This window comes from Blennius ocellaris, assembly GCF_963422515.1.
Source record: "Blennius ocellaris genome assembly, chromosome: 1".
NCBI lineage: Eukaryota > Metazoa > Chordata > Actinopteri > Blenniiformes > Blenniidae > Blennius > Blennius ocellaris.
Window position 1 is genome coordinate 30,832,303 of NC_137650.1, and position 13,476 is coordinate 30,845,778.

The 13,476-nt window shown below is 41.3% G+C and overlaps 1 protein-coding gene across 2 annotated transcripts in view; it reads right to left on the reverse strand.

Moving 5' to 3' along the window:
• The window catches only part of fbn1 (fibrillin 1), a 67,834-nt gene extending 57,878 nt beyond the window's left edge, over positions 1–9,956 (reverse strand). Inside the window, exons 1-6 of one of the 2 annotated variants that reach the window (XM_080494663.1) lie at positions 9,645–9,956; positions 9,141–9,346; positions 6,372–6,454; positions 4,404–4,502; positions 3,357–3,452; positions 2,231–2,326 (exon numbers count right to left, since the gene is read on the reverse strand). In XM_080494663.1, the coding sequence (XP_080350789.1) occupies positions 2,231–2,326; positions 3,357–3,452; positions 4,404–4,502; positions 6,372–6,454; positions 9,141–9,331 (565 nt within the window). In that variant the 5' untranslated portion in view covers positions 9,332–9,346; positions 9,645–9,956. Of the gene's footprint in view, positions 1–2,230; positions 2,327–3,356; positions 3,453–4,403; positions 4,503–6,371; positions 6,455–9,140; positions 9,440–9,644 lie in introns of both variants that reach the window. The other variant, XM_080494662.1, reaches the window with a different exon arrangement.
• Positions 9,957–13,476: the final 3,520 nt, after the last annotated feature.

Consider the following 13,476-nt stretch of genomic DNA (forward strand, 5'->3'; position numbering starts at 1 on the left):
ACAGTGTGCAAACATCTGGGACAATAGCTGGTAGACGTTTGGTAGACGGATTACTTTCCATTCCTGTCTGATGAAGAATTCAAGCTAACAGTCCTTTGTCTTCTTTGGCAAACTTCTTGTTTGAAGAAACCAGAAGTGTTTTCTAATGGCGAGAGGTCTGAAATGCAGACAGGCCAATGGAGCACCTGGATCCTTCTACTGCAAAGTTTTGTCATTTCGATGGAGGCAGGGTGTAGTCTGGCATTTTCCTGCACAAGTATGAAAGGCCTTTCCTGAAAAAGGCACTGCCTGGTTGGGAGTATATGTTCTGAATCAGACATGGACACTGTGTGACCTACCCACAAAAGGGGAATGGAAAATTGAAACCAATTCAAGATAAATGTGCATGATGCATGCTTTGCATCCATCGTGATGGCGTTTTAATACATACATTTTAATAGAAAATGTATTTGCATCAAGCAGAGTTCAGTATATTGCGTAAAGAAACTAGAACTTGTTTCTCATGTAGCCACCTCAGGACTATCTATTGGCCAACTCTCTTTTGAACCTTTTATCTACTATTAGGCACCGATTCCCGCTTTTCCAGATGTAGATACCAGCACAACCCCACACCATCAAAGGTGAAGCCATTTGAACTACGCACTGATAACAAGCTAAATTGTCCATTTATTCCTGCGTTTGCTGAACACATCATTTGTGTTTTTCAACAATTGTGTCCACTACTGTCATTAAATATATAACTGTGGCCAGGAGTAGACGTAGATTTGTTTATTTGTGTTGGCACATGCCTTTCTCTTTCCATGATACTGCTTTTACATGTATTTGTGAATTGCACAGTGACCTGTGTTAAAAAAAACTGTGTTATATGGAAGTGTTCCTGAACCCATGCATTGGTTTAAAAGGTATAATATCAATGGAAATTGTTAATGAATAGAAATGTATCCAAAGTTGACATGTTGTTTGATGGAATACAGATGGTTGGATCTTTGAAATATTTTAGATTGTCAAACACTCTTATTGGAAATATGATTAAAACCAGTAAAAGGATAATACATGGGATTCTTAACTCCGTATAAATGCACTCAACAAATACCTCGCACGTTACGACAACATTTAGAGACCGATTAATTGAGCCGGTCTCCAAGCAGCCATCCTGAGACACAAATAACAAATATATCAACAAATGCCTGTTGCACACAAAGACGGACACTATCAGAAGAGCAGACAAGAAACCACCATTCATGAAGCAGCTGACAATGAGTCTGTTTGTAGTCTCATCACCTCACAGACCAAATCAAAATGTTGAATCCAGACACATTCTTTGCTTGTATACATAGTTTATCCCACAGCAGCAGTAATGATGTGACACTCATAGCTTCCTCTGAAAAGCCTGGATATCAACAAGATAACAAGTGCTGAAAAAAAAATTCCTTCACTGTCACAGGCCTTCTGGTCAAATTTCCACAGGAAAGAGTAGAAACTAAAGTCGCAGCATGTAGAAGTGTGCTTCAGCAGATAAGACATGAGGCTAAACAATCAGGCAACATGATAGCTCTTATTAGTTGAAGGATTTCAAGAACGTTCCAAAGTAAACCAGAGGACAAATCCTGAACCAGACGCCATGGACAAGCTTCAGAAGCATGGCCTCGTTAAAATGGGACACTACTAATTAAGAGCAATGGTGCTAATCCAAATATTAGTTTTACAAGGTCCCTACTTTGACCTCCAATGTCGCCGCAGCCACAGACCGTCACACACTCACGCATCTGCGCACAGTACAGACTGCCCCAGTTTGCGTGTGCTTGTATACTTTGGAGCCTTTGCTCACATGTGCCAAAGAACAGCCACAGGAGGTTGGGAGGTCTTCGGTTAACAAACAGCACACATTTACAAAGACATTACATTCCCCAGAGCATCGTTTCAGAGCAGATGTGGAAAATAATGGTCATTTCTGAGCCCAGGCTTGACATGCAAATGTTCAACAACAAACCACATTCCCGGACCCGGTGGCATGACTAAGCAGGATTTTTTCTTCAATCACAAAAAAAAAAAAAAAAAAAAAAGAAGAAACAACCACCACCACCATTCAGCATCGGGTCACGTTTTCCCAAAAGCAGCACGTGTGGCTTCGAAAGCCACTTCAGAAAGAGCGAGTAGTAAAAGGAGCAAAGAGATAGTGTGACGTAAGGCGAGCGAGAAAAATGCTGAGTAACGCAGTGGCATTCATTACCTCGTTCACACTGAGCCCCAGTGAAGCCGTAGGTGCACACGCATCTGTTGGGGGCCACACATCTTCCTCCATTGAGACATCCGTTTTCACAAACCGCTGGACAAGAGCAGAGGGAAACAAACAATGACACAACATGAGGACGGCACTGTAAGCGAGGAAGAATTTAAAGTAGTGGCTCTTGTGTTTTTTGGGTTGTTTTTTTTTTAAATTTTTGCCATCACTTTTATTGGTTATGAAAACACAGCAGTTGCTCATAGCGAGGATTTGGGAACATAATGACATCATTGAGCAGAGGTCAGCTGGGGCACGAAATGAGCATCCGTCAGACAGAGCAGCTGCAGCATAGCTAACCACTGAAGTGCATTATCAAAATATTATTTTTACATTAAAAATAGCACATGTCGAAATATCTTTAATGCCGAGAGTGATCATCTGTGCAAAAATGGAAACGCTCACAATAATATATGGTTGGGGAGGTCAAAGTTAAATGACGACGCCTTGGTAGATGTTTAAGAGTTTTAATAGACTTTTTGTCAGTTTTTCTTTTTTGGAGCATTTTGAGTATCTGATCATTTGAGAGATACACATTTCATATCCTCAAAATAGAGTCTGGTCATGTTCAGGTTTGGGGTTCAGTGAGAAATACTGCTTTCATGTTGAAATGTGATATTGAATCATACATTGTAATATGATACGTGTTCCTGCATACATCTATGTTGAAAAGATTTACAGCACATGCATGAAAATTTTAAAGCAATTACAAGACATTTCTGATCTCTTAATAGCTGTCAGAGAAAAGTACTGTGGCACAGATGGGTCAACACAAGGGCACAGCCACAACACAAATGGAGAAGAAATTAATTATTATTAATACTAATTATGAAGCAAATATCCAAAAGAAAAAAACACAAAAGAAAAGCAACACCAGAGGAGAGTTTTCAGCAGCCTCTTTTAGTGGCTTCTGCAAACTGTGTTTTGCTAAAAAAACAAAAACAAATACGAAATACATCCCAATAGTGAAATGCAATGAGACAGAGAGGATATGTAGTTACATCTTGCCAACATAATCCATAAATAATGTTGAAGTTTGTCACAGTTCTTGTGGTGTTTTCAGGATGATACTTACGTTGACCACAGTGGTTTCCCACATAGCCTTTCTGGCACAGGCAGTTGTCCTCCGCACATGTTCCCCCGTTCATACACCGAATATTACAGTGCTGGACTGTGGGCAGAATGATCCAAAGACAAACACACACACACACACACACACAGAGACACACACACGGACACACAACAAAGGCAAATGTTGGGGTTGAATTCAGAGTATCCAAACATATAGTACAGATAATATTTACAACACAAACAACATTCACTCTGAACCGCGTTTATTAAAAATCATGCTCGGATTTAATTTCCTAGAAATTTATGGTGTGCAAACAGATGAGCACACTGACTTGAAGTGCTGTGAGAGAGCAACATGGAGAAGATGTTGACTGTGGACGTCTTCCAAAGCACACACACACTCACACTGGGTCGACACAAACACACGCACATAGACACAACGATCCACAAGACTGTCCGGACTTTTTGTCTTTCTTTTTTTTTCTTTTGTTGCAGGATTGCAACATGGCTTCAATCCTGGGACAGTTTCAAAGCTTGTTCGAGGAGGTTCATTGGCCTTCTCTCTGATATTTTTGACCATGCTAACTTGTGCTCATTACTCATGATGAGGAATGGAAAAACTTGAGGGAAAAAAAGAGATTTGAACGGCACAGTGCCTTCTTAAACTCAGAAACACCTCATTCCAACTGCAAACTCTTTCATTTGAAAAGAAAGTGGTATGACAACGCTGCGTATTTTCTGTCTTCTGTCATCACATGACATTGTTGTTATAGCGGGATGAAATGTTTTTCCTCAGATTAGAACCCCCGTATTAAAAAAATAAATAGAAAATTGGAAGACCGGGGTGTAGTCTTTGCTATGCTTTCCAGGAAGTCGTTACTTTCAACATATTCTCCAACTTGCATAAATCACAGCTTTAACATGTTTATCTGAGGAGCAGATAACCCGCCCAGTTTTTCCTCTCTCTTTCTCTCTCTATATATATATAAAGATTACAATTCAAAAGAGTTGTGTAAAGACAGGAGTTGAGAAAGAGGACATGCTTAACGACCTGACTTGGATCCACATGATGGGGCGATTTGGCCGGTGGGGCAGGTGCACATGTTGGGTCTGGAGCAGAAACCGTCTCCACAGGAACTCCGGCAGATCGCTGGAAAGGGGAACATGACACTCGATCAAACAAAAATAAAATATGTCTTCTATCAAGTGCAAGAGAATATAATGAAGGGTCTGTCTTTTGTGTGTGTGTGTGTGTGTGTGTTGTGCATCTGCTGCATGTCTTCTGCAGGTTTTAGATTTCAGGTTAAAACTTCATTTGGTGTAAATTCTGCCTTGATTTAAACCTCATAGTGGATTCTTATCAACAGTATTAAAAACATAAACACTCAGACTGCAGTAACAAACACGCCCAAATCATTCTTTTTAACCCTCATCATCGTGAAGTTCTAGACGTTGTCTTCTCAACAGTGCTGAGGGTTTTTTTTTTTCCCTTTGAGAATTGACTTGCCATGAATGTGTACCAGTGTGTGTTTTTGGTTGGCGCTGTCAGCTTTAGCTCAGTTGTTCTGTTTCCCACAGACTGTTGTTGGCATGGTCCACTGCTCCCAGCTCACATCAGGTAGAGTCCAGCCATTGACCCCTACTCCATGAACCCCACTGCTAAACAATGTCATTAAAGCTGAAACAAGCATCCAACCAGCTCGCCAGCCAGACTGCAACCACACAAGTCTACAGCTCCTCAGACTTTGCTTTCTACCGGGGGAGTAAGTAAGAGAGACGTTGAATAAACACAAAGATTTAGAAAACTAACAGGACAACAGTATGCATTTGAGTTAATGACCCTTTTTCAGAGGGTCACGTGGTTTTAATATCACAGGTTATGTCCACGCATATTATCATTTGTCCAGGTAGGAGGTATCTCAATGCGACATAACCAGGTCAACTGAACTTGATCTTATGTCTCCAGCCCTTATCCAAGTGGCTTCATCAGTTTATGCTGTTTACTTGACGAGGCTGGCGAGTCTAACTAAATAGTGGGGAGCTCAGGAGACTCTTTGGTTGGAGCACCCAAGGTTTCTTCTGCGAATGGCCTTAAGTCCAATATTTCCACGTTTATATCAAGTTGGGGACCATACTGTTTGCATGTTCTCTCTGTATATGTGTGGGTATTCTCCATGTACTCTGACTCTCTAGCAAAGTCCAAAAATATACATTTGAGGCTAACTGGTGACTCAAATCACCCTAAATCAGTGTGTAACACTCTGTGTCTGTTTATCCAACCGTACTGTATAATGGCCACCTGTCCAAGCTTTACCTTGCATTCACTCATAAAGTGTCATGAATTGTTAAATTTTTATGACAGTGGCGATTTTGTATTTCTGAAAATGAAGTGAAGTTGTTTTTTTTTGTCCTGTCCGCAATCAAGAGTACACAGTGGGACAAACTGGTCAGTGGAAGCCATAAGACATCTATCCATCCATCCATCCATCCATCCATCCATCCATCACACATAAGAAGTGCCATGGAGGCTCTAGCCAGTCCCAGCACACATTGTGCAAGAGAAGTGAACATTTTAAATATCCTTCAGCACAAAACATTATCTAATGATTACTGAGATGGTCAAGTTGCTGAAACCAAGGTGAAAAAAACCCCCGCCTGCTTCCTTTTTAAGATATTCAAACCATCTGCTTACCACAAAGCTTGTCTCAACAATATGCTCTTGGTCCTGACACAAACTGGAAAAGAAAATACCTTCTGGTGTGGTCAAGTGTTTTTCATTTTACCATGTTGTTAACCAAGTCATGAGGAGGGGGTTTTAAATCAGCAAACCTCTTGTGACAAGCTTGCTTTCTTAAATTCTCAGCCACCACTGCTTCTTATCAAATGTAAGAATGATGAAATTGGAAATCAACAATAGCGAGAAGAGCTTAAAAAAAACAAAACAATGGCTCATCATGGATTCAAACTTCTGCCTGTTCTGATAGGACAGTGACGGGAGAGTAATGGAGTTGATACTCACGGACAATGCACTGATTTCCTCCAGTCAGAGTCTTCCAGCCAGGGCAGCAGTAGGCGTTGTTTCTTGAGCCGCAAACATTTGGTCTGTGAATAGATGTCATTTTCCATGTTACACAGTTACAGTAAACCTCAAATCTAGTCCATTTTGTTCATACACACACCAGTGATTTGAATTAAATTGCTTCACAGTCGTTATGGCTAATAGCACCATCTGTTGTTCAACTCTCAACTGTGGTCCAACTGCACGACATTTCATCAGAGTAATGGCGTATTGCTCATGGACACTCCAGCAGAACCAACATTTGCAGCAGGGTCCAGAGGTTCAAACTCATAACATGTCAGTCCAAATCTGGTCATATTTATTGTGAAACTCAGAGATTCTCCCAAAAACCATAAAAAAAATGCTTTCACAGCCGACAGAAATCCATCAATGTCCACTATTTCAAAGAAAAATACATTGTGCAACAACATAGCAGCAAACTATTTGTCATGCACTTGGCCAGAGGTTGCCAAACTTTATGGCTCCTCACCACTTATAAAAAAAAAAAAAAAAAAAACCCTTCCCATGACCTCTAATCATAAGAGTCATGACTTCCTAACTGCAGCGAGTATTTCCTCTAAGTCTCAAAACGCTAAAAACTGTAGTATTTCCCAAGATAATCATGTGGAGACAAATTATATGGTATTATTTCTTTGGAGCGCAAGTATCTAATGAACCATTAAAGTCATCTTGTGACCCAGTGTGGAACCAGATTGGAAACCACTGGACCGTGCCGTAATGTGCTACTTGCAGAGATCTCGCCACTGACGAGCTCGGTCTGGCATACACTTCCCAGAAGAATTTTAAGGAATGCACCTGTAAAAAAAAAAAAAATCTTTTAAGCAGCGTGAGCATGAGCACCTGGGCCATCCTGCCACCTACAGGTCTGAGACGAGTCGACATCCGTGACCTCGTAATCACCTACAGGGCATACATGTCCCCTGAGGTCAGCGTAAGTGATGTACATTGTAACTTAAAACAGATCCCTGAAGGGAATAATGAAGTCACTTGCATGTTTGAAACAGTGGTAAGTCAGCCTGACACAGTGTGCTGCCTGTATGCACTTCCTGCCGCTGAACCCAGATGTTCTGATAGATTAACTTGAAGCATGTCAAATAAAAATGCCTGTGGAGAATGCTCATTGAGCTGTCTACTGTGTGACCTTCATCAGCTGTTTGCTGTCATCACTGGACACAGACGTCCTTTCTTTTCTTTATGGCCTCCCTTCTGTCTGTCTTTTTTCCTCCCTCTCCCTCTCTCTTTCTCTCTCTCTTTTCTCTGCTCTCGTCACTCTCGCATGCACACACAGAACCTCTCCAGCAGTGGCCCACTGTGTACAGCTGCAGATGTGATTTATCCAAAACTGGGGTGTGGTGTTTTTGGCTAGCAATAGGTTGAGGCTGTTAGTCTCTCTCTCTTTCTCTTTCTCTCTCTCTCTCTCTCTCTCTATCTCCCCCTCTTTCTTTCTTTCTCTCCCTCTGCCACAGCCACACACGACCAATGGCCTCCTTTGTTTGGATGTAATTTATTATTGCAGTCAGCAGGAATGTGATATTCTTGCCAGTGCTTAATTACTAAACTTTGCGCAAAACCTTCCCATCAGAGGCAGCGTCACTCCTGTCTATCAGCCTTCCTCATTAGAATCACAAAATACCACACGTTTCCAGAAAAGGAAGGTTTTCTGACATTCAGTGCACACAAGCTATAAGTGAGACAAAGAGACACCTGCTCAAACCCATGAACAAAACCAACAGATAAGCTTCTCATTCATACTGAATTGAGAGTGGAGGAGTGAATGATGCATCATTTTATTCGTCTGCTCAGGGCAGATCTATGCTGTTCTGTTGGTCGTCTGTGCTCATCTCTGCAGGTCAATAATGGCGTAATGCTGGTCTCTACTGGTTTCTCATTCCGGTCTTGAGGGGTGTATGTTACCTTATGCTGGGTTATGCTTGTTTTGCTGCCGTTCTTTTGCTGATTTATTATTCTCCGATGCTCGTCCAGTGCTGGTTTATTCATGTTGTTCTGATGCTGGTTTAAGGTCGTCTATGCTTGTTCGATGTTGGATCTCAGACCATACTGGTCTGTGCTATTGGTGTGTTTGTTTTTTTTACTGGTGTGAGTTTGATATATGCAGGTCTCGTCTATGCTTATTTGATGAGTGATGCTGGTTAATGCTGTCTGATGCAGGTCTATGTGATTCTGATATTTCATACTGGTGCAAACTGGTCTGTATCCTGGTCTATGCCCATGGGTTGCTGGTATATGCTGGTTTTGACATTGGTCTAGTCTATTTTATGCCAGTCTGATGATGATTTCTGCTGGTTTATGTTGGTGTAAGCTGAACTGAAGCTGGTCTATGCTGTTAGATAGTGGACTATGCTGGTTTTGCCATTGGTTTATTCAACTTTATGCCAGTCTGATAATGGTTTGTGATGTTCTCATGTTAGTGTAGGTTGGTTTGATGCCTTCTTATGCAGCTTTCGGTGCCTTTCGGATGCTGGTCGAGGCTGATCTCTTTTGATCTGATGCTGGTCAGATATTGAATTATGCTCTTTTGTTTTTCATCTAATGGTTTTGTGAAAGTCTCTCTTGGTTTTCTGCAGGTGGTGATAAGAGTTGGTGCTCCACCAGCTTCGAGCAGCATGGATTATATCCTGATCTATGTCTCTTTCAGCACAATTGTCGAAGTTTCAAAAAACAGAAAAAAAGGTAGAAATGTGACATTACCCTCTGAGGACGTCGGAGCCTCCCCTCCTCTTGGCCCTGCTGGCTCTAGTGTCGGTCTGCTTGGTGACCACCTCGGTGTCCCCGGTCTCCAGCAGCTCTGCTGCGTCCAGTCGGACGTCGCTGAGCGCCAGCAGGGCCACCAGAGCCACGGACAACTGCAGCAGCCGTCCTCCACGCTTACAGTCCGGCATATCCACTCCGTGCACCTCCAGTGGTCGGTAGAATAATAATTAACAAAAAAAAAATTATAATTAAAAAAATGTCCTATTTACTTTCCGTGCCTGCAGTCTGGAGCCAAGCTGCAAAAGAAAACAAAAAAGCAAAACCAGGGCTTATTTAAGCAGTGGAAGCAGCTCAGAATCTTTTTTTTTTTTTTAAGCCCACAAAATTAACTTTTGCATTTATTTGGCTTTCTTCCAATAATGACTCGGGACTTATTTTAGCCAAAGAGTGTAAAAATGAAAACATGCAAACGAAAGCGCATCGCATGCGTCACTTCTTTACCTTGTCTCCAGACAGAGGAGATTCGCCTGAGACCGAACAGAGGACTGCTTCACTTTTTTTTTTTTTTTTTTACTTACAGGTACTGCTGAATATATCGTTGGGGAAAGAAGAAGAAAAGCCACTGAAACCTTTCGCAGAGCTGCTATAAATAGATGCGCATCGTAACTTTTTTGGAGTCTGCTCTTGCGCATCCAGCAGCGCGCGAGAGGAGTTTGCACGGATCGTTCAGAGACGCTGACGCATTCCTCAGGATGAGAGAGACGCAAAACTCAGAGTCTCTCCTTCTCTGCACAGCTCTTCCCTCATCCCTGCTCAGCTCAACTTTCTCCAAAACTTTTTTCTCTCTCTCTCTTTTCACCCTCTCCCTCTCCCTCTCCCTCCCTCTCTCTCTCTCTCTCTCTCTGCTCTCGCGATACAAAAGCTGGAGTTCAAAAATGCAACTGGAGTCAGTACTTTCTGCTTTGGAGATTTCACTGTTACAATAACATCAGCCTGGAAAAAAAAAAGAAAAGAAAAGAAAAGAAAAAAGAAAAAGATGTAGGCCAGGAAGAAGACTCTCATAAACCGTTGCACCTTTAATAGCAATCCACCTGTTCACTGTGTGGAGAAATGTGGTGAGAGGTGGTATCATACTGCAGAAGTGGCAAACACAAGGCTCGAGGGCCAAGACCCCCCACCCCCCCCCCCAAACGGTGATCTGACGCATCTACCTCTATTGGTCTCCTTTATTCTCTACCGCATTGTCTTTTTCTTTTAAATTTGTTTTTATATACTCGATAACTTCCTGGATCTACACGTCTATACCCACAGTATCACGTGTTATGTTGTATTGGGGTTGGTGGCAGCACTTCATTACCTCACTCAAACAAACAAACATTAAATCGTCACTACCTCCAGCAGATCGTTCTCAGCATTAAAGCACTCAAAGTATCCGCACTTGGATACTCTTTACACGTCAGATGTTTCATGACATGATTCTTTGCTGATAAATAATAATGCTTTAAGCATAGCCATAGAGTTACGCAAACCTGCAATTGTTATAGAGGATCTTGATAAATCAGGCCCATAATTTTTGGACATTTCACTTCATTTTGCAGCAGGTGTCATTCGATATGTGATTGAAATTTCACTTTACACACAGATATTCAATCATAATATTGTATTTTTGTACTTTTGCTCAAGTACAACCAATATTGCATTGCTTTAAATGGTCTCAATTAAGGGAAACAAAAAAAGCTACTGTCATTAAAATGATCAGCTAAAAGTAGAAAGTACCTTTTAAGTGCAATGAATTTCATTATCTGTAGCAGGCATTTGGCTGAAATTACCTGTATGAATATTCTATGTTTAAATCGTGACTTTTTGAAAGTTTAGCGTTTTTGGCTTGAAAAATGTGGCTCCCAAGATTGAAATATTTAATTATACCCTATTATGACGAGCAACTTGATATTTCAAAAATAAACTAAATAGAGTAACATGGTGGGAAGTAAAATGACATAAGGTCATAAAAGAAGAATTTCTCTAATTGAGTTGTACTTCATTAGGGTAGTGTGTGTGTGTGTGTGTGTGTGTGTGTGTGTGTGTGTGTGTGTGTGTGTGTGTGTGTGTGTGTGTGTGTGTGTGTGTGTGTGTGTGTGTGTGTGTGTGTGTGTGTGTGTGTGTGTGTGTGTGTGAAACCGCTTTAAAAGCGCCTCTGTGTATCAAATTATTACCAATACCTACAAATGCATTTTTTTAAAAGATACCATACAGTACAATTAGTCATGAAAAATAAAAACGGCGGCAGTTAACTTTTGGTTGAAATGTTTTGGCAAGTGATGATAAACAACATACAAAACTTGAATGAAGTGTGATCATCTGTAACATTAGTTATTCTAATGCATTTTCCAAGCTCTTGTCTAAATGGTGCCGTATAAATAAACTTGACTTGCCACAGATTCATAAAATAGCATTTTGTAAACGTTTTTTTTTTCCTCCCACAGAAGATAGAGCATATGAATCTGTTTAATTCCTCTTTATGCTGTACGTCTTGCAAATATTTACACTGTGCACACTGTATGATTTGAGGAATTTCTGTCCAGTGCAGCAGTAGTTTTCACACACACACACTGCTTCATGTCTGCAGCCACACCCTGCAAACAGAGACTCTGCCCGGCTCCTCTCTCCGGTTTGCTATCGCTCTAAAACTGAGGTAGACCTCTTGACACCGACCATTTTTCTGAGCTCGTTTCTTTCTTTCTTTTTTTTCCCCGACTATCAGCTTCTCTCTTTTCTCTTCTCTATTCACATTCCCTTGATCCTAAACGTGTCCAAACACAGCACACACCTGTTCTTATTCTTAGGATTATGTGTTCATACAGAAATGTTGGATTTAATAGGTTTGACCAAAACAAAAGTGCAGTGAGATACAATCACTGTAGAAGTTTTTCAAGCACAAGTTTTCAGACAAAACATTGGATTTTCCATTTTTGCAGACTCTCATCATTGTGCAACATGCAGCACTGAACTCTTTTCCCCCCGCCTTTGTAATAAAGAAAACTGGTGAATTTTAGCTGCGCCAACAAACGCCTTTCACATATAGTTACGTTTGTGAAAGTTATCAATTTGGTTGGATGTATTTGAAATAGTCAGCATCTGTATTCACATGTCCTTTTAAAATAAACACACCCATCAGTTACACAGCAAGCTCCCATTTTTTCCTTTAGATATATCTGGGGTATATCTATCTAGAGGGGTCCAGATCAGACATGCAAAATAGCTATTATAAAAGATCCTTGTCAATTTGCGACTTTCACTTGAAAAGATCTCTGAAGGTGTTTGATGGCATCAAGCACCAATAATTCAGCGCAATATTTACGGGGCGGACAGTTTGTGGAATTGTTCCAATTAAGACGGCAGCTTTTATCAGCACATCTCACAGGTGCTCAAAAGAATTTGCAGGCCAAGTTGACAGCTTGAAATTTGTCACCTTCAACTTGTTAATATAAAGCCTTCCAACAGAGCAGTTCTTAAAGCTTTGCCTCACCCTGTGTTGGTTTGCCAATTTACCTTTTAACTTCAGCGAAACTCTCCTTCTTAAGCACATTCCCTTGAAAACACGCAGCCCATTAAGAGATGGACAAACCTTTTTGATTGAATAGTTTTCACCTGTCTTCCTCTTGGAATGTGATACAGACACACACACAACTATCTGTACGACGCAAATATGGCAGAGAGACAGTAAAACTTGATTCATTTGGCGAGGCTGCTTCATGGTCAAGTTTTTGATTGTGTCCATTGTACATGATTCCAGGGAGCAGGTGTCAGGAGTTTACTTTTTGGTAGAAACCAATGACCTCATACAAAGAACATCCTGAGAACACCCATCTGATTATTCACACCTTTTCACCTAAGCATCTTCCTGCATCTAACACATCCAGTCTAATACTCCCTAATATGTATGACAGGTGCCTTCAAAGTGAGAAACCGCTCATTTGGGACGTTATGGCAGCTCATCAACACATTGTGTGCGTATTAACTCAGCTTCCCTGCTTTTCTTATCCATCCCACGACACTCAGGTTCAGACACGCATCTCTATTAAGCCTGCTGACATCCACAACTGGAAGTTTGCCCACTACCTCAAATATAGTCTCAACAATGCTGATCTCCTGTTGTGTGCTCTCTCTCTCTCTCTCTCTCTCTCTCTCGCTCACTTTCTTTGGAAAGTCCTGCCCTTTGGAAGGCCTCCCCATTACAGTTGACAAGACCACGTTTACTCCTGAGCAGACTGCCAAGAATCCTCAATCTGCCAGGAAATGTCAGGAAGCACCCAGAGTGCAGCCGCTGTGCAAT